At 35.9% G+C, this 22156-nt stretch overlaps 1 protein-coding gene across 1 annotated transcript in view; it reads right to left on the bottom strand.

Moving 5' to 3' along the window:
- LOC141439244 (uncharacterized) overlaps positions 1 to 22156 on the bottom strand; it is a 137121-nt gene that overhangs the window by 22834 nt on the left and 92131 nt on the right. Inside the window, exons 2-3 of the mRNA XM_074103466.1 lie at positions 10999 to 11197; positions 9514 to 9640 (exon numbers count right to left, since the gene is read on the bottom strand). Coding sequence (XP_073959567.1) covers positions 9514 to 9640; positions 10999 to 11197 — 326 coding nt within the window. The remainder of the gene's footprint in view (positions 1 to 9513; positions 9641 to 10998; positions 11198 to 22156) is intronic.

Here is a 22156-nt window from a genome sequence, read left to right as displayed (position 1 = left end):
ATGCATGAGGTCCCTTAGTTAAGAATTTAAGTCTAACCCCCTGTTTCACGATCCATTGATTGAATTTATCTGACGGATAAATGTGATACCGTCTCTGTTTGTTTTATTCGATTAGACGGAGACGGCATCACATTTATCTGTCGAATAAAATTAATCAATGGATGGTGAGACAGCCCCTAAATATTTTAAAATATGAGATGTGATGTCTACCAATCATATCATAACATAACAATCATGATCATGACCGAAATAAGAGTAAATTTCAGCTGTAATTTCACATATAAAATACGTTAATCTCATAGGTACAAGTCGGGATTCAAAACCACGATTACGCTTAAGATGCTATGGGTCAAACTTGGCTCATCATCATCATCATCATCTCAGCCGTAGGACGTCCACTGCTGGACACAGGCTTCCCCCATAGACCTCCAGTTGATTCGGTCGGCAGCCGGCTTGCATCCACCGTGACCCCGTTGCTTTAACCGGGTCTTTCGTCCATCTCGTTGGTGGACGTTCTACACTGCGCTTGCCGCTTCGCGGTCTTCACTCGAGAACTTTTCGGCCTCAACGGCCATTTTTTCTCCGCTACCAAACTAGGATAACAAAGCATTTTTTGAACAGGGCGATGCTCCTGGTTAGCTCATTGTCCCGTTAGATGGCGCTGTTATCAATATTGCCTTTTTGTCTGGTTTTTTACGTAAATTATGAAGAATTATTTCACCAAAAACTAATGGCTGGTGTATCTAAGCGTACCCGATTTTTTTACCCCAAACTCGAAATGAAATATTCCGCCAAAGCCGCAAACGAGTTGCTTAACTTTGAACGTCAATTACGGCCCTATATGGACACTAGGCGCCCACGCACACACGCAAATAAACACCTTAGATACCTTTACAGCACCAGTGACGTCATTTAAACCTCGATTAAGATCCCGGTACCAAGTAAGTGTCCTAGTTAAAGTTGATGTTAACTAGAGTCAACTGACTATACGAAGCATTACGGGTTAACTGGTCCATCAGTGAGAGTAATAAAGTATCCTACTAATATTATAAACGCGAAAGTTTGTATGAATTAATGTTTTTTTGAATGTATGTTCGTTACTCTTTCACGCAAAAACTACAGAATGGATTTCCATGAAATTTGGCATACAAGTAACATATACCCAGGATTAACATAAAGACTACTTTATATCCCGATATTCCCATGAGATAGGGATAAAATCTTGAAATAATAACCGCTGGGCTTATAGTCATTAAAATTGGTATATAGGTTGCTTCTAGAATAACACATAGGTTACTTTTTGTCCCGATATTCCCACGGGATAGGGATAAAATCTTGAAATTTCAACTGCTGGGTTTAGAGTCTTGAAATTTTGGACAGTTCTTCTTAACACAATCTCAATGAAGATCACGATATAAATTTTGGGATTTCCTAGGGGAATTTCAATTGTAACTACCAGATCGAATAGTTTACGCGTGCGAAGCCGTGGGAAAACTCTAGTAATCCTTGGTTATTTTAGCAATTTGCAAACCATTGCAGTTTTTAATTTAATTAAGAATACACTCAGTTTCGTATTTGTAATATTTAGGTACCTATATCGTTCCAGCTATATATGTCCCACTGTCCAGCAGAGGCCTCACAGGCTTGGGCCGTAGTACCCACGCAACCTCAGTGCAGGTAAAGGAAAACATCGTGAGGAAACCTGTGAAAACTTTTTTTCAGGTTTCCTTACGATGTTTTCCTTCGCTTCTTTCAACGCCTTCCTTTCAATATTATAAATGCAAAAATGTATGTGTTTGTATGTTTGTCCGTCTTTCACGTCGGAACGGAGCGACGGATCGACGTGATTTTTGTCATAGAGATACTTAGTTTATGGGCCAGAGAGTGACATAGGCTGCACAGTTCCCCAGGGGACAGCGCGCGATAACCGAATTTCACTCAGGCGAAGCCGCGGGCAAAAGCTAGTATTATTATAAAACGTAGGTAGATAAGTAGGTACGGTTTTGTAAAATAGTACCTACGGTCGACTTGTTTAGATAAAAATAACCTTAACACATTCTAAACACCTACCATTATTTCGCAAGAGCCAACAACGCATCATATTTCAACCCATTGTTTCATTTCATACAATTTCACAATGACTAATAGCGTCAATACAACCCTGTCGCACCAGAGCCGCAGTCAATTTACGCGTGTAATTCACGCGCGGCAGTTATTAGTTAATTAGACACAGGTTCAAGAGTTACTGTGTTTAATTCCGTCCAGTGGTCTCCCGCTGCGGAGTAGAATTTAGGTGTTTATAGAGCAGCTGTTTATAATTGGCTTTGAGATTATCATCATCATCATTTTCAGCTTTTGGCCGTCCATTGTTTGATATAGCTTAATTCGTGGCTCTGAGATATTGATAAGAAAACGAAATGTGTGTTGTCTGTGCTTGTGTCTGCCGATTTTTTTTAACTACTATGCCTCAGGAACTATATAAAAAAATGTTTTTATTATCAGACAACTAATTTGGTCCATAGCATGTTAGTAACAATAGAAACTTAAGAACTATGTTAGTATATCTACATTGGTATTACGAGATATTTATTAGATAGTATGTTGTCGCAAAGACGCAGGAGCAGCGTGCAGCATGTTGAACCTGCCTAGAACAGCACTGTCCTGCCTCTCTGCGATATAACTTTTTGGGATAGTAAAAACTATTCTATGTCCTTCTGAGAGAATAAAATTATGTCCATACACAATTTTTTTTAAGATCGGTTGTGCACTTTATGCGTGAAAGTTGCGTGAAAGTCTAACAGAGAGTCTAACCACTAGTAGCTTGGTGTACGGTTGTGTTGCTCTGATGATGAACTCTGATAGAGTTCGAAACGTCGACGTATAGTGTGGTGGTGGAAGTGGAGGAGCTGTATGATCAAATTTGTTGCATAGACGAAGCTACTGTAAGCTCACGGGTGAGCAAAGTACAGTCGAACAAATTGAATCATGACCCAGGATGGAACTTTTTAATAATCAACTTCACTATGATTTCCTTGACAAAAGAATGAGATGTCAACATGACATTAGTAGCACAAAGGTTCCACCCTAGGTTAAGATTCAATTTGTTCGACTGTAACTCATCATCATCATCGTCATCAGCCTATAGCAGTCCACTGCTGGACATAGGCCTCCCTCAATGAGCTCTATTGCGCCCTGTCCTCGGTTAGATCCAGCTTCTACTAGAAGCCTTTCGCAGATCGTCACTCCACCTGGCCGGAGGGCCAGGGCTCGACTGTACCTATTTTTTTATTTAGTTTAGTAAAAAAACATATATTCGCATTTACCTGCACAAACCTGCGAAGCAATTCAATGGTGTGTGTGTGAAGTTCCCAATCCGCACTGGGCCCGCGTGGGAACTACTGCCCAAGCCCTCTCATTCTGAGAGGAGGCCTGTGCCCAGCAGTGGGACGTATATAGGCTGGGATTATTATTATTTATTCGCATTTATATTACGATATCGATATAATTTGCAGGCAATTTTGCAATTTGAATATTTTTCAGGTAGTAGGACCTTGTGCAAGGTCCGCCCGGATTGCTACCACCATCTTGCTCGCTAATCCTGCCGTGCAGCAGCAGTGCTGGCACTGTTGTGTTTCGGCGTGGAGAGTAAGACAGCCGGTGAAATTACTGGCACTTGAGGTATCCCATCATAGGCCTCTAGGTTGGCAACTCATATATATAACCCTAGTTTTGCAGATGTTTATGGGTGGTGGTGATCTCTTACCATCAGGAGACCCACTTGCTCGTCTGCCATGCATTCGAATAAAAAAATAAAAAGAACAAGTGGCCAATGCACTGCAAACTAATTACAGTAAAACATACAAAGTTTAATGAGCAATAAAATCTCTTGTATGTTATTACAGTTGGCGGTGAACTGCGTTTATTGCAAGGTCAAGACATAACATAGGGATGAGTAAGTATAGATATAACAGCAGATGATATTAATACATTAGGTATAACGCTATAAGTATCCTTAATAATATTATAAATGCAAAAGTATGTATGTCTGTAACCTTTTTACGCTAAAAGTATTGAAGAGATTTACATGAATTGATCACGAGAAAGAAAACGGATAGTTTTATCCTGGAAAATTGCATGGGCATTCATCAGATAACGATAAACTACAATACAATACAAAACAGTACAAATATTCTTTATTGATCACCAAAAGCAATACAAAAATAAAAAATCAGATAGATAATAGGCGGTCTTATCGCTAAAAAGCGATCTCTTCCAGACAACCAATTACTCAGAAATTAATAACTTTATGAACAGACTGATGTGGGCAAACTAATTTTTCTTATACGTAGTTGCGGGAAATAAGTAATTGTAGTACTTTGGAACTCTGATAATAGTAATCTAGTATAGTTACCTGTTATTAAAAAAAACGTAGTGAGAGAACCTGTTTAAACGTGATTACAATCCGCCTTGGGGCCGCGTGGGAAATACAGCCGAAGCCCTCTCATTCTGAGAGGTGACCTGTGTCCAGCAGTGGGACTCAAAGAAGAAAATAACAAGCTTGCACTTTCTTCCGACCTCCCCCGTCCCATTTTATTTATTAAAACACCACGGACCTCTTCCATTAAAAAAAACAGTGCAATTCCACCAAATGCCCACTAACTTTTTACTAAACATAAAAATACTCGCGCAAATCCCTTTCATCAAACCGATACTGCGTAAAGCGTAAATCTACAGCTTAAATGCGTCCCTAACGCTTTTGTGGACAATTAATCCAGCACTAAATACTAAAATAAGTTTTATTTTACGTCAAACGTTAAGGCAAAGATCGCTGACAGGTTGCGTTTATATGGAGTCGACTTTGTTGTATAAAGAAACAATCGTGAATTATCTTTTTCAATAACAACTGTCATCTAAATTAGTTCAGACGTTATTTGCACGAGTGAGTTAGGTACAAACATTTTCACAAACAGTATAATTTTTTTTTAAGTTTATTTACATGATGGATGATGGAAATTTAGCTCTAGTCATAAATTAACTCAAACTGAAAAGCTTGCAATGAAACTCGCATCATCCAATAAGTACTTAACATAGCAAAATAATAACGTAGTACAGATCTTCCTACAAAATGTAAATAAACCGAAATAGATGCCATTACGCAACTCCTGTTGACCTACTTGCTCATGAGACAATAACAAATCATCCCACTTCTTGCTTGACAGAAATAACTGCGCACGCGGCCACTTGTGCATTCCTTGTTAACGTAATGATATAATAATGCTTTCGGGTTCTCCCACGTAGTTTTTCCTTGATTTTACTTGCCACGGATGGCCGGCGAGTTGACGAGCATTTTTACTATTCAGGCACAGTGATTACCTGACAGTACACGCAATGAACCGAGACAAGTCTTATAGCGTTTTCAGCAACTGTTAGGATTTTTTAAGAAAAGCTATGTTTCCATTCCATTAGCACGGAAAATATCGTGAGGAAACTTCCACGAACCTGTGAAGAAATTCAGTGATTTGAAGTTCCCAATCTGCACTGGACCTGGGAACCACAAACCAAGCCCACTCTTTCTGAAAGGCCTTTGCCCAGCAGTGGGACGTATATAGGCTGATGTTACGTGCCACAAATGTCATTATGTCAAACGGATCTCACGATAGCGCAAACTAGTCTAACAGAAAAACCTTCATTCTTCACCGATAAATAATCAAGTAAGTAAATCTCAATCGATATAGTACGTGTATGGTATTAAAATGACAAACATTGTAAAGACGTAAACATATTGCAATAGTAACGCAAATATTGTATTCCAGCAATCTGATATTACAAAATTTTACTCTGAAGCATATTATTTAGGATTCAAGTCTGTTTGACATATAAAATGCCCATAGTATATTGTCACGGCATGCTGATTATATGCCGTAAGTTCCTAGTTGGATGTTTGCCAGAATTTCGTGGCGCCTCGCCAATGTGCGTGTACGCATGTACTCAAAATTATGTGAAATGTCCGATAAGAGAGGAATGGGAAGAAGAAGAAGTGAATCCTCATTAATCTAGGCCTGTAGGGCATTGATCAGACAAGCAAATAAAATCGTAGGGCGTGACGTAATCTGAGTAAATATGTAAATAGTACTTATTATTAATGCTATGATATGAGCGGTTGCACAGAATAGATAATAGTACAAGTAGCGGTTGATAGAAATTTCACGCGTCTGGTGAAATCGATGAGGAGGGTGGTGTAAACCTAAGACCTACCGAATTATTCAGTAAACCCATTGCTCATAAAAAAACGAGTAATACCTACGTACGTCCCGTACATAACTTGCATACATCGGGTAAAGTAGTCGCGAAATTTGCCCGATAGTAAAAAAATTGCTGCCATCTGTAAAAGCCTAACTACTGCATCAGAGCTCTGAAATTGATTGCAAAATTGTTTCACGATAGTTGTTCGCTTTTTTTGATATATTAATATGTACTAAAACAAAACACTTTCTTTTTAACTTTTAAACATTAAAGACTGGCTGTAATTCTAAAGTTATCAGTAAATATCTTCAAAATAAACTTAATTCGCAAAAGCTCTCTCCGCTTTCCCCTATCCCCTTACAACAACACTCATAGAAAATTTATTTGAACGTAAACCATCTATTGGAAAGATTTAATTTCGTCTCAGTCAGCACTTTTTATTTCATTGCAGCATTAACTAAGTAATTGTGCTTCGCTATTTCGAGATTGAAGCGTTTCAGCGCCTGCGAGTTTTAAGTAGCAATACGGCGATCGGTGATTTGTTGCGAGTGTAATACCAAAAGGATATTTGATGAATATGATTAAGAGATCAAGGTTTTGATCGATATTTAATTTGACGAGTGTCTAACATGACCAATCTAGGATGGGTGGAGAATTTTTGACAAATCAAGAATTTGTTGAATGCCTAACTTGACCAATCAACAATTTGACAGGTGTCTGCAAAATAAACAGAGCTTATTTTCGAAATTATACTCGTGAATATTTATAAAATTTACATTACCTACTTGATAAAGTTACACATACATTTACCAAACGAATTAATTAGCTCGTTGAAGTGGCAATGGAATAGAGCACGGAGAATAGGATGGCCGGCAACGGGAGAAATGGTAACTGGAGGTCTATGGGGGAGGCCTATGTCTAACAGTGGACGTCTTACGGCTAATATTATGATGATGACGGTGATAGTTCATCTAAACCAAATCACAAATAAACATACACTCTTATTTTTAATTTCAAAATGGCAAAAACGGAACCCTTATAGTTTCGCCATGTCTGCCTGTCCGTCCGCGGCTTTTCTCAGGAACTATCAATGCTAGAAAGCTGTAGTTTTGCAAGAATATAAACGTAAACTATGCCGACAAAATGGAACAATAAAAAAAAATTAAGTACCTCCCATAGACGTAAAGGAGGGGTGATTTTTTTTCTCATCCAACCTTGTAGTGTGGGGTATTTTAAAACCATTAGGGGGTTGCTAAAACGATTTTTCGTTTCAGTGATTTGTTTGCAAAATATTCAACTTTAAAGTGCAAATTTTTATTAAAATCAAGCGTCTCCCCCTCTAAAATCTAAACCGGTGAGTGGAAAAATTTGAAAAAATTCAGGATGGTAGTGAGTATATTAAACTTACAAGGAAAACTATAACGGTTAAGTTTTCTTGAGAATTATTAGTAGTTTAAGCGTAAATAGCAGCCTAAGGTATAAAATATACCTAAACTTGGAATATCCCGTGCAAAATACGAAATCCTTAGAAAAATACTACTTAAATTTTTTCGTAATGGCTACGGAACCCTATTTCGGGCGTGTCCGACACGCTCTTGGCCGGTTTTTAATATTTATTATTGTGACATAGTTAAATTTAAAAATCAACTGCACTCACATAATCGATATAAACGTAGTTTATCGCTAACAACATACAACGTTTAACTTTAAAACAAAAGCAGTTTTAGTCTCACGTTAAAAGCAAATCAACATTAAAACCATTTTAATTTTCAAGTCTTCTTTCTTTATCTGACCAAGGTAAATCAAGTGACCAGACAAGAGACCAGTGAGATTGAGCGAGAGGTGAAATACCAGGCCATATCCATCTCTATCGTCATGACAATAAGAACCTATAAACCAGTAGAAATGGTGCATTGACTCATCAGTGAATCATTTCGCAGTCGAACAAAGGTATTAGGCACGTGTAAGTTTTAAGATAGCTAAATAAACTGTTATATGTTTTTATGTGCGGTGTTTCGAAGAAGAACCGCAATTTTATAACACGATATTTGGTTACAACTTAAATAATAGTTTCTGGTAATTCATAGTCTGTATTTCTTAGTATTGGCGACAATTTCTAACGCAGAAACACATGGTTCATGGTCACAAAATAAAATAACACGGCAAACAGCCACTTTGTATTAGATACCAATGTGTTATAGCCAAGTGCCCAATGCAAGCCAACTGATGGACTAAGTAATTAGGTATTTCTAGGAGATGTAGATAAGAGAAAAGTAAAATGTACAAGTACATTATTAATTAATTTAATTGTAATTATCTCGTTGAAGTCGTAATGGGCAGGCCATAGCACGGAGAACGGGACCCTTTTCACTGCCATAATTTTATAAGTCATAATGTTATGTTTGTCATAATTATTGTTAGTCATAATTTTTTCCCGCTGAAACCGTAAATTTTTCATAGAATTTTAAATGGTCATTCTGAAGATCTCTATAGGTTAGGTTAGGTTTATTTATAACAATTCTGAAAAATAAATGGTTTCAGAGAAAAAAAGAGCTATGTCAAACATTACTACGACTAAAAATTTTCGACCCAGTCGATATAGACCCACGGTGAACAGATGGTCGCTGGGGCCGAAAGGTTCTCGAGTGGAGACTACGGATCGACAGGCTAGCGCAATGAACGGATGACCTGGTTAAAGCCGCAGGTTCACCATGGATGCAAGCCGCTTCCAACCGAGGCAACTGGAGGTCTATGGGGGAGGCCTATGTCCAACAGTGGACGTCCTATGGCTGATATGATGATATCGAAAATACAAACTGAGACATGGATGCACAGAAAAACCAGAAAAAGAGACCAGCACTGGGAATCGAACCCAGGTCCTCAGCAATCCGTGCTGCGTGCTATAACCCCTACACCACCGCTGGACAGGAATCTAGACACGAATTTTTCCTATGCATACATATCTCAGATTGGTTCCGAAAGAGTGTGACGTCTCTCGATGAGAGCGGAACATAGATGTCGCTAGTGCTGCTGCATAAGTAGCGTAGTAGAAATAAGCAATCTGAGATATGTATGCATAGGAAAAATTCGTGTCTAGATTCCTGTCCAGCGGTGGTGTAGGGGTTATAGCACGCAGCACGGATTGCTGAGGACCTGGGTTCGATTCCCAGCGCGCAGATACCCGTAAAAGTAACAAATTTGGAGTTGAAATAAAAAATACAAAAAGACTCTAAAAAACCAATCATGATATGATGATGAAAATGTACATACCACGTCAGCATCCGCGATGCCGTCAGCCATGTCCGTCCCCCCCTTGTCTCTCCAATGCTTCTCGCTGGTTTCTGGAAACGTGAAGGTTCTGTCTCTCCGTGGACTTAAAAGCACCCCTGCTGGTGTCCTGGAAAAAATAACTTGAATAAATGAAGAGCTGATTACGATGACTTCATGAAGTCAAGAGCATCAAAAATCTCTAGCTTACAATACAAAGGCAGTTAGTTGTAAGTATATTTATTGTAGATAAAGTAAACGTACGAATGCTCGTCACTGTCCCATTGGTGGGCATCCTTAGTCTCATGTCATTAGCAATAGAGATGTCAGCAGGGTGTCGTCTATTGGGCATACGCGTGTCGAGCACTCGGACGTTTACCATACGGTATAAACAAATAAAAAAATCCAGTCGAAGAAAAAAACTTGCCTTTGTATTTCTGATAGTTATTAATCTGTCCTCTCCCAGAGGCACAAATTTGTGCCCAAAATCCTTCGATCCTGTTATCCTGGGAGATGACAGATTAAACTAGTATGTACCTGCTACCTGAGCGACCGAGCTTTGCTCGGGCTAAAACTCGATAATAAGCGTTTTTCCAGAGGTAAGACCAAGCTAGATCGATTTGTCATCCCCGAAAACCCCTACATACTAAATTTCATCGAAATCGTTGGTGCCGTTTCTGAGATCCCCGAAATATATTTGTACATACATACGAGTATACCGGGTGTGGCCTGTAATACGAGCAAAAAATTAAAACATAGATCGTTCTCGTTAATCGGAAAAACATTAGTTCAGCGACTTTTAAAAATAATGGAGTCTGAATGTTCCTTTTTTTATACAAATTAAATACTGCTATCGATTAACGCCATCCTAGAACACAACTGACGTCGCCTGTCACGCTGCAAACATCAAGCATTTTGCTTTACATTGCTTCTTCGAATAAACTTTAAAGTGTAATAAAAATTAAAAAAACTTATTATTTTTAAAGTCGCTGAACTAATGTTGTTCAGTTTGACGATTATGATCTATGTTTTAATTATTTGCTCATGTTACAGACCACACCCGGTATACAACAAGAATTGCTCGTTTAAAGGTATTAAATAGATAGATAGATTCTGAACCGATCTTGATTAGATTCCTTTTAAGACATTTTCTTCTTGATGGGTTCTGAGTGTTCTGACTGACTTCTTTAACGAAAACGGAACTGTAGACGCTATCAGTTTACTAATTATCTCAAATATATCATTATTACTTAATCAACTTAGAAAAATAAAAATTCAGTATGTCGTAAATGACCAAACCAATTTTAATGTCATACGAGTATAACTAATAACAATCGCAAGGAAACTCGCTTTCATTTAAAAGACAATCGCATCGAAATTGATCCATCCGTTTGAGAGCTACGATGCCACAGACAGACATTAGCGTCAAACTTATAAGCTTATAATACCCCTTTTTTGCGTTGGGTTTAAAAATGAACTTTTCCATACCTCGGGCTTCTGTATCCAAAAATGTCGACATTCCTGGTGGAGAACAGGTCGTTCGCGTTGTCCCTGGGGCTGACAAAGACGTCATCATCCAGTTCGTCGAAGGTGAGAGAGAGAGGGGGCGAAGAGGCTGAGAGCCGGCATTGGGGCTCAATCTGGGGCGGATTCAGGTCTGATTCAGAGTGGTAAGGGCGGATGGCATCTGCAAGAAAAAAAAATGTATTTATTAAAAAAATGTTTTTAATAAGTACCTTAAAAATATATATATATCACGGGGCTCTTGACACCAATTGACCTTGTCCCAAAGTAAGCCAAGTTTGTCTGGTGGGCAATGGATAAACATACTTAAAATAGATACATTCATACTTAAAACCGTATGAAATACCCATGACTCGAGAACAAACACTCGTATTTTTATACAAGTATCTGCTCCGACCGGGAATCGAACCCGTGACCCGTGACCTCAAGCTTCAATCAGGTTCTCTAAGTACCGACTCCTTGAAGGAAGGTTCTGCTTTTTGAGTGTAGGTATGTATTAAATGTAAAAAGTGTCATCTAAAAGAGCCCTTTGTGGTCGCTGAATGAAATCTTTTCATTTTGATAACTCTCATAACTTGCACAATGTCATTCAAAAAATAAAACGTCATTCAATTGTTTATCATTTTATTTATAACCATAATAAAAAAACTTTTACTCCTTAATACTAAAACAATGTCCAAATAAAGTTTGCTAAATATAAAGTTTGTCAAGTTCCGCCCACTCACGCGCGCGCTTGTACATTCGCCAATTTTCATGGAACCTAGTGTCACAGGAATAAGGTTTAGAATTGGATAGCTAGCTGCGTGGGCGACTGTACATTGCTATTATATATTTTGATTTACAACAAGATTTACGAATACACGTGTAAGATGCAACGTGAATGGTGAATCGTTGTGCTTTAAAGTTTTAAATAGTTTATAGTTTACCCTTTCTTTTAGGGTCATAGGGTAACGTAGTTTGAGTTGAAGGAGTGTTATGTTTTTCGAGCGTATGTATGTATGTATGTACGTGGGTAGTCCATTTCTTTGGTCCTCGCTGCAACCTAAATGCGACTGTACGGATTTTGACATAGTGAAGTATCATTGGATTCGTCATATCATAACTGTCGGTGTAACATAGGGTATAATAATATAATATTTCAATATGGCGTCTGCGAAAAAAAATATGGCGGAGGAATAAAAAAAAAATGTATTGTAACAATACATACCCATATCAAATGAAAGCTTATAAATTAGTCCATTACAAATATATATGGTGTTATAATATAATACTTTTAATCTACCATTTTCACAGAAATATCAAAACAGTATAAAATAAAACATTAAATTTAAAAAATCAAAAGACCCGACTGCCTTAACAACTAAAAGGAAGAAAATAAGTCTATGGTCTAGAACTTTATCAAGTAGCTAATTTAAAGTTCAACAGTCGGGACCCATACAAATCGAGACCAGCTCAAAAGTTGTTGGTAATGGGTCCCGAAATTAAATTTAAATTAGCTACTTGACAGAGTTCTAGACCACTAGACTTATTTTATTCCTTTTAGTTTTTAATTACTTGTATGTTCCTACATACATCCAAACAATAAATTCGAGAGTAGGTGTCCATCGGTAAGGAATTCCACAACCGAGAAACCTGGAGTGTCTATGAATAGACGTAGAATTTAAAGTGTGAAAGAGGGATGTTAAGGTGCTTGTTTTTTTTTCGAGATTATCGACATATAGATACATCAGATAGCGCAGCGTACAACGTCCCCCAACGAGATGGTCTATGGGGGAGGCCTATGTTCAAGAGTGGACGTCCAACGGCTGATATGATGATGATGATGATGATCACATGAGATAAGTTCAATCTACGATCGATGACTGATTACAATGTTCACCTTGAGCATAAAAAGTAACGCAAAAACGTATAATATTAAATCAGTTCGCTGATTGTTGGGCGCCCGTCTTTTGTCCGCTGACGATTGATATTGATCATAATCATCGTTTTGTTTGACATTAAGGTTAAGATTGGTTTTTTGGAATCTTTTTTTTGTATTTATTTTATTTCAATTCCAAATTTTTTTGTTACTTTTACGGTCATCCCGTAAAACCCATACCGAAAATACAAACTGAAAGATACAACTGGACTTGTCCAGTGGTGGTGTAGTGGTAAAGCATGTGGCACGGAATGCCGAGGACCTGGGTTCTTATTTTTCTGGTTTTTCTATGCATCTATATTTCAGTTTGTATTTTCGATATGACATTTAGGTCCTGTTTCACCACTTGTCGACTAACTTTAAGTGTCAGATATAAGTAATGCAGTCTTTATTTATTCGGGCAAAACAGACAGAGACGGCATCACTGATATCCGTCACTTGAAGTTAGTCGACAAGTGTGGAAACCGGCCCTTAGTTGAAATTAATTTAGGTATCTGGACTCAAATTATCTGTATACCGAATTTTGTCTTAATCGAATCAGCAGTTTAGATGTTTAAAATAATGTATTGTGAAATTATTGGGATAATGGAACAAACAATACAATATAACTCTTTATTGTACAATACAACATATGTATGTTTTAGTGGGAGTTTGTTAGGGAATAACTGAATGTAAGATTGTATCTATTTTATAAGTACATAATTGTATACATTTGCTTCTGTTTGCTCTCCTTAAAAATAAATAAACATAATCATAGTAAACCAATAGAACTATAACATCAAGACCAGTTGATCCAAAAATAATTAAAATAAATATAAAAACGGTGTAATTTAGCTGAATAAAATTGACTCCCGTTTCAATGCCAGTGGATCAAAAAAAAATCACAAAAAATGGTCGAAATCGAACACTCAATGACAAATACAGGACACAACATGCGCAAATGGGCAGGACAAAGGCATGCAATTTGTCTCTGGATGCAAACGGGTAGAACTCGACAACGGCTAAAGAAATATAATGGATGGGATTAATTTATTTTTTGTGTCCGATTGAACAAGATTTCCAGCCGAAACCAATGCAATTTTAACAATTAAATTTTAAATTAAATTTCAATTGTAAAAAACAGGAAAATTTTAAATTTACCCAAACTGTTTATTGCGAAAAATTTTGTTACAAATACTAGTATTATTTAAATAAAAAAATCTTTCACTATTAGAATGCTAAATTATTCCAAAGTGCCATAGCGTCTTTGATAGTTCAAACCCGCGTATGAGCAGTTTGTAAATACCGCGCAAGTGTTTTATTGCGATTGTTCAGGAAGATGAAAAAACTTTGTATTTTGCCCATTTTTACAGATTTAGCCATCTAAACTTTTTAGCAGATTTGCTATGATGTCTTTTATATGTATGTATTTTATCATTATGCGGTTTTGTACCATGAAAAAGCCACAAGAATTGAAGTAAAGTGTTGTATGTGGAGTTGAAATAAGACACATCAATGTAATTTTTTCGTTTATTTTTACAAAATCAGCATACAAATCTTCTCAAAACTTCTACAAAACCAGTCATTGCAACTTCCAAATCAAGATTAAGGTGTACTTATACAAAAGAATAAACTAACAATTATATACTCAGAAATAATTAAATACATAGGAACATCCACTATTAAGAACGAAACACTAATCAAATTATAGTAATCAAAAACCGCGCAAATGCGCACTTCAATTAATTGTAGTTTCGCAATATTGAAACCGCGTAATTACAGTACCTATCAAACTAATCAGTTAAAATTCTAAGTGTTTTTAAAATAAAAACAATTCACAAAATAACATAATCATTAGCACAGTAATAAACAATGACATTATAACAAGATTAACGTACTGACGAGACTGCTATCCATCCAGATTTTTTTTTTTTACAAACTGCTCATACGCGGGTTTGAACTATCAACGAGGATAGGCTATATTTATTAACAGAAAAAAATAGGGTTCCGTACTAAAACTACAATAATGTAACAACAATAATTGTTCAATTAAATAATTTATAGTCTTTAGTATTTATGATTTTAAAACTAAGGAGTGCTAACTAAGGTAACATGTTACTTGTGTTATAATATTATGTTACGAGTACTTTCAAGATTTCAAACTATCTCCATACTAAATGTCATTCAAATCAGATCAGCGCAGCGGTTTAAGCATGAAGTGATAACAGACAGACAGAGTGAAAGAAAGTATTAGTAAACGTATACCTTTACGCGCCCGAATTTCACTTGTCATACCAACGCTTGCCACAAAATATATAGAACCGTGCTGTTTTCAGGATTTCTTAAAATGTCATCTTATAGAATGCAGTAGGTTAGGTTAGGTTAGTTTAATATCACCTCTGAAGAAAATACTATTTCAGAAATAAATTACTTTATGGCAAATGAAAATTATGGAAAACGATACATTATGGCATATGAAATTCGGGCAAACAATAGACAACCGTTAATAAGGACTGGTAAGAATTGTAGGCAAGGATCATTGGAAATAAATGCATTTTCAGGCCTCTTGTAGAAGTCCGTTGTTTTCACCGGACAACGGACCGTGTTTTTGTCGGACTTGCGGTGTTATAATGTATGGCTTACAATAAATATGTGTACAAACACCGGACACTTATCCGGCGACTTAGCCATACAACGACCAACCATAGCGAAGCGGAGCAGTCATGTGGAGAATACGGACTATTTGTATATGTTTTATAAATCAAAACTACACAATGCCTGTTATCGAAACAAATAACAAGTTATACAAGATTAGACAGAGAAAGACATACTGGCATGTGACGTCCACGCCAGTACCGCCATACTTGCTGCATAGAGAAAGCGTTTGAGAAAGAGAGCAACACTATAATCCAATTTTCAACTGATTTAAATTTTCTCTTCGCTAAACACTATCTGTATATCTATATTTTCATAATAATATTAAGATATGGCAAAATCAGAAGTTGTCAAATACCGTATTGAGATGTGAAGAAACAACCAATGGCACGCACGACTTAAAAACCTGTCACATAGTCTCATTGCAGAAGGATTTGGTCCCTTCGTAATGTAACCCACAGTATTTAAAAAAAACTTATTGAAAACTCTTCATCGTTCGCATTTTGCCTCCTAATAAGAAATCCAGCTTACCATACAAAATGTACAAGAAATACAAATTAATAAAATGTTGGGTCGGCGAAACGGGTTCCTACACACGTGCACAGAACGGCTGGCGAGAGCGGGACGGCGATAGCGATGTCCCGCGCGTTTGGAATAGTGTGGATACGACAGAATATAATATAGTTACAAAGAATAAAAATAAAAATGGTTTATTAACTGATAAAATAGATACACATACAGAAACACTGGATTAATAATACACATTCATGCCAACAAAACAAAAATTTGCTGCACTCGTTGCAAACAAAACTTATTTTTTCCTGATAAAATAATAGTTTGAATTTAATGAACTAATGACATGCAGACACTTTAGTTATTACATAATTATATGTATCTATTTTAATTAATGTACTTTTTTTAGTATTTAATCATATTAAATTAAGACCATTAAAGGAAGACCAGCGCCGTTCGCAAGAGCGGCAGATTGCTGATTTGGGACCATTTCGTGGCATACATAAAACTATAATTTTTCTTTATTTTTTTTATCCATTGTTCTTATGTGTGTCACGAATAAATCTTTCTTTTTTTCTTTCTTTCTTTCTTTCTAAATAAATACATGTAAAAAATAGGGTTGTACTGAGTTGCTAGGTGATAAAAGATTCACAAATTAAAAGTATTAACTGTCTCGGAAACACTGGAAAATTTTCCCTTTAAAAATCAAACTTGGGTTAGTGTGAAAGGTGTGTAATAATCGGTAAAGCAACATTTGATATAATTTCAAAGGATATAACAACATTTGATAAAATTTCAAAGGATAGGAGCTTCACAGTTTTTTTTATAAAATAAACCTAATCTAACCTAACCCATAGTACATCAAATCGAATTAATAACAATAGAAATAAGTTTGGTTTTTAAGATAAATTGCATTATATCAAATGAAAATTATATAAATTGTTGCATTATATCAATTGTTGTTATATCCTTCGTTACACACCGAGTGTGAAGGTACGTGCCTCAGATTGACGAAGATCTATTTTTTATTTATCTCCGACCCAAGAATTTCTTTTATATATTTTCCAACGTGTTCTAAAAAATATTTCCATTGTTTTTTCCCGATTCCTGAGATTCTGGACAGGTTGATCGCTAAAAGCATTGTCGTTAAGCAGGTATGTAATTAGAACGAAGTGTAGTTCGTAAACTAAAAGCTAACTCAGCAACTTAAAAGATTTTAAGACTAAACTTTTCAGTTGCTTAGTTTTAGGTCTTATCCACCATAATATTTCCTTAATGCACTCAGATGCGTTCGTTTTTTTGTCTCGCCCGATGCGTAACACAGGTGTCCCTAGCTAACCCTTATTTACAATATCTCCTTACAGATTATTTGCTTTATTTACTCGGAACCTTGACATTAAGCCTGAATCCACGATTGAATAGCAACCGCACGGTTCAAATTTAAATGGCCAGAGTGGAACGAATGTAAAATGTAGTCTGTATGAAATAAATAATTTGAGAAATGTTATTGATTTCAAAAAATATAATCAATGATTTAAGTATCTATCTATGTAGATTAGAAACTCGTATAGATAAGTCATCGATAATATTTTTCAAATGATCAATATACAAACAAAAATGAATAAAAAAAATAAGCTCTTTATTATAAATCAAAATAAAGTTCCATTATTTCTTATGGACTTCAAAATAAATATATAATTCTGAAAGGAGGCCTGTGCCCAGCAGTGGGACATATATATACAAAGGCTGGTATGATGATGAAAAAAAATACAGCACCGACTGCAATGATTAGTTTTTGTTGTTGTTGTATTATTATGTATGTCAGGTGAAAGTTTGTGTGAAACAAAAAAAACTACTTTTGATCCCGAAATCTTAAAAGTATAAAATTTATAATCGCCAGGATTAAAAGCATAAAACTTACTATGTTATTTTTGGGAATTTACTCAAGATTTTTTTTTAAATCCAGGAAATACAATCCAATTGTTAAGCCTAATGGTTTACTTGTACGTAGCCGCGCGTATAAAAGTTAGTAGTATGTAAATCAAGGCGTACAATCTGCTATTCATCTTTTATAATCTTTAGTTCGCAGAATAGACGTAATTCGTAAACAGCAAACATAACTAAGCTTAATACAGAGATTTTACAATATACCATTGGTCACTTACTGATTCAAACCACTCGGGGAGATAACTAAATCTTACGACTTATCCAAAACATAAATCACATCTCACTAAAGTAAACAGTTTTGTAACCAGCAGAGATATAATTTAAAAGCTTGAGTTTAAGTAACAATCCGCGAATCACACTCGACAATCATAAATTGTAGCAAGCTGGTTTGTAATGTTTAGAAATCACTATTATCCTACAAGATTATCATGGCTTGTTTTTGCTTGTTTGCTTTTTGATCGTTATTGACATGTCATCAACAAAGCTTTATGAACTTACATTGCTGATTTACATTTTATATAAAAGCATAATTTCAAGCAATTTATCTCAAATATGTAGATATGTAAATACTTCAGTCAGTACATTAGTCACATAGACACACGAGCAAGGACACAAAGATGGCGTTCATGTGTCGCTGAAGTGTGCAATCTCGACAGAAGCACAATTACGAATACCTTGACCCCTTACATTTCCACATTTTGAAATCTACAGTTCAATAAAATTACTTGCTTGCTAGTCATTTATGTCACACCTTGCACGTTTCTCAATTTCGCTCCAAGTTTGTGCTAATTATTTAACTTCATCAATTCAAAACATGTTAAGGCTAGATTCAATTTGCTTCTTAACTCCCATGGAGGAATAAAGTATTTGCTAGCTGTTCTATTGATCTATGCTGTAGGAATTCCCTTATAGGTAAGTGCTTTTTATGATCCTTAAGAAGTATGATGGGCCAGCGCAGCGTACGACGTCCACCAACGAGATGGACGGATGACCTGGTTAAAGCCGCGAGTTCACGGTGGATGCAGGCCGCTTCCAACCAAAAGCAAGTGGTGTATGGGGGATGTCTATGGCCTACGATATTATGATGCTGATGATGTTAAATTATGTTTAATTTGAAGTTTCTAGCTCCGGTTTAGGTTGTGCCCTGTCTGTCAACTGACTAACTAATCATTCAATCACATGACTCTTTTAAACGTATAGATGTAAACTAATCACTATTTACTTCGTCTAGTTTCATCACCTGGCGTACCGCTATTGCTAATTCGTAGGTAATTTCTCTAATGACGGCTAACAGTTCTGCTAGTAATGTGGGGTTCGTAGTTGCAATTTTCTCGGGTTTCTGCTATTGCGTATGTTGTGACGGTGACTGGATTTAAAGGGGTCAAGTGCACTGTTTACATTCAATACTCACTTACTTGTGGAAATGAATTGTTTTGTTCTGAGCGTATTTTCTATTTTCAATAGTTGATTATCAGTTTTGAGGATTTCATTTGATCTAGTCTTTGTTTCCACTCCATCTTCACTGTCTTCTCTTTTTATTTTTATGTGAGTTCAGAAAAAGCAAGAGGTGGTTGATTGCATTGTTTTTTTATATATTAGGTACCTATTTATTATACCTACCTAACTACCTACATAAGTATTATTAATCGATGTGTGGTAGCATTATAAAAAAATACTAGCTGCCATTACCTTACAACTACTTAAATTTTTTGTCACTATTAATACTTGTAGTGTAGTGTAGTTTCTAAAGATTTGTCAAATGTCTTAATATTGTCAAATACATGTGCATGTGTTCATTATTTACTATAAGACAGTACTACCTAAATACCTACTAAGAAAATTGTTTTCGTCTGACGCAAAACCAAATCTAATTAAAAAAACAAACGATTCAGCAAAGCATAAATAACAAACTGAAATGGCCAATAAAGAAAAACCATAGAGCTAAATAAACTCTTAAATACTTTGTTTGAAAGTAAACACAGTATAAGAAGTAGCGCATCAAACACTTGGATGCAATAAAACGGTCAGTTTTACGGCGCCGTAAATCAACTATCGGATCGCATCGTCAGAAGTCAGTTTAAAAAGATTCAATAAAAGCCACTTTCTTCAACACTGTTTTACTTGAAATGTATGACAAATATATGATTCAAGTAGCAGCTGCTTTATAAGGCTTGTTTCAGTCAATGAAAAATCTAAAAATCAAAATATTTACCATAATTGTTATGTAGATGATGTCATTGCTTTGTAAAATTTGATAGGCTGCTATAATTAAAATTTATTATTGAAATCGTTCTAGTTCAAGCGGGTTCTAGTTGCAAAATAAATCAAGATTGTAAAAATATAATGAAATATTAATTTCAAGTAAATCTGAGCAAGTAAGTTAAGTAATAGCTTCTAAAAACTTGCAATACGTAATTACTTCAAAAGCTGTAAAATTACTTGAATACACATTCCAGTAATCACTTGCAAACCAATAAAGCGATGAAAAAACGAGTTAAAACAAAATTTAAAATTCCAACAGTTATTCCCATAAAACACGATTGTCCGGATAATGTCAACGAGAATGATTTGTCACAATAGAGGGTTCGGACCATTCCAGGACTCGATGAGTTTGAATAAAAACAACTCATTCATCTAATCCGTGATAAATTGATTGATTCGTAATGTTCCCATGATTTAAATTAAGATGTGGTTAAAATCAACAGGTTTAAGAGCTGTTTTAGAAGGGACCAGATACATAATTGTCAGATAACCGTTGTTAGAGAAAAGTCCTCGAGTGGCGACCACGAAGCGGAAGACGAAGCGTTGGCAGGCCTTCCATTAGGTGGACTGACTACATCATACGAGTTACGGGCAACCGGTGGATGCAAGTGGCGAGTTACCATTTACTGTGGCGTTCTAAGGGGGAGTCCTTTGTTCGGCAGTAGACATCTACCAGCTGATGCTGATGCTGATGATGATGACATAATAGTACATTTTTTACATTTTATGTGTCACATTACTTCCCTAACATTTGAGTATCCACTGTTGCAGTATGGATAATGGACTAAAAGTACTAAAATTGATGCAATCAGTTTTAAGTTTGTTTGTTAGTTTGTACTCTTTCATGCTAAATTTGGTACCAAAATATTTGGAGTAACACACAAGCGACTTTTCATCCCAATATTTCGACATAATCGAGACTAACAATACTTGTAACAACCCTAAAGCTCAACCATTAAGTCTAAAATAACTAGAGACGTGAATTTTTGCACAATCGTTCTTTATGTAACGTAAATAATAATATAATAATAATAATATCATGGGACATGTGACACCAATTGACCTAGTCCCAAACTAAGCAAAGCTTGTACTATGGACACTAGGCAACGGACAAACATTCTTATATAGATAAATACATACTTAAATACAACATGTTAAACATCCAAGACCCGAGAACAAACATTCGTAATTTCATACAAATATCTGCCCCGGCCGGGAATCGAACCCGGGACCTCAAGCTTTTTAGTCAGGTTCTCTAACCACTAGGCCATCCGGTCGTCTAAACCAATATAAATAAAGACCACGATGTAATTTAAGGGATTCTAAAAGTTAAATTCCGGCATAAACTGCTTGAACTTCATTAGAGTACAAGCGAGTGAAGCTGCAAGTAAAAGCTAGTATGTAATATTTTGAAATCCAACCACCCACATTTAACAATTAACTCGTGTTCATAAATGAACAATATATAAAAATTTAAAGTAAGAATAATAAAAGAGAGTCAATATACTCTTCAAGTTTAACTCAGTAAATGTGTGTCTTCATAAAATTCCTTTGACTTCATTCTGTTAACTATTTACATAAGTATGTCTTTTAAATTTTTTAGTGCCCATAGATCCAGTGTCGTAATCATTAATCTTGAAAGACGTTATATTTACACATTTCATTAATTTCTTTATGGTGTGATGACTGAGCAATTATACTAAAATGGAAGGATTAACTCCAAACTAGTTTTAGGGTCCATTTCAAGTTTCTAAAACCGATTATTTGATGTCCAATGAACACGTCTTGTAAATGTGATGAAGCTTTTTATATTTTTTATTTCATCATCATCATCATCATCATCATCAG

The sequence above is a fragment of the Choristoneura fumiferana genome, chromosome 20 (assembly GCF_025370935.1).
Source record: "Choristoneura fumiferana chromosome 20, NRCan_CFum_1, whole genome shotgun sequence".
Taxonomy (NCBI): Eukaryota; Metazoa; Arthropoda; class Insecta; order Lepidoptera; family Tortricidae; genus Choristoneura; species Choristoneura fumiferana.
This window is presented reverse-complemented; position numbering and strand designations above follow the sequence as displayed.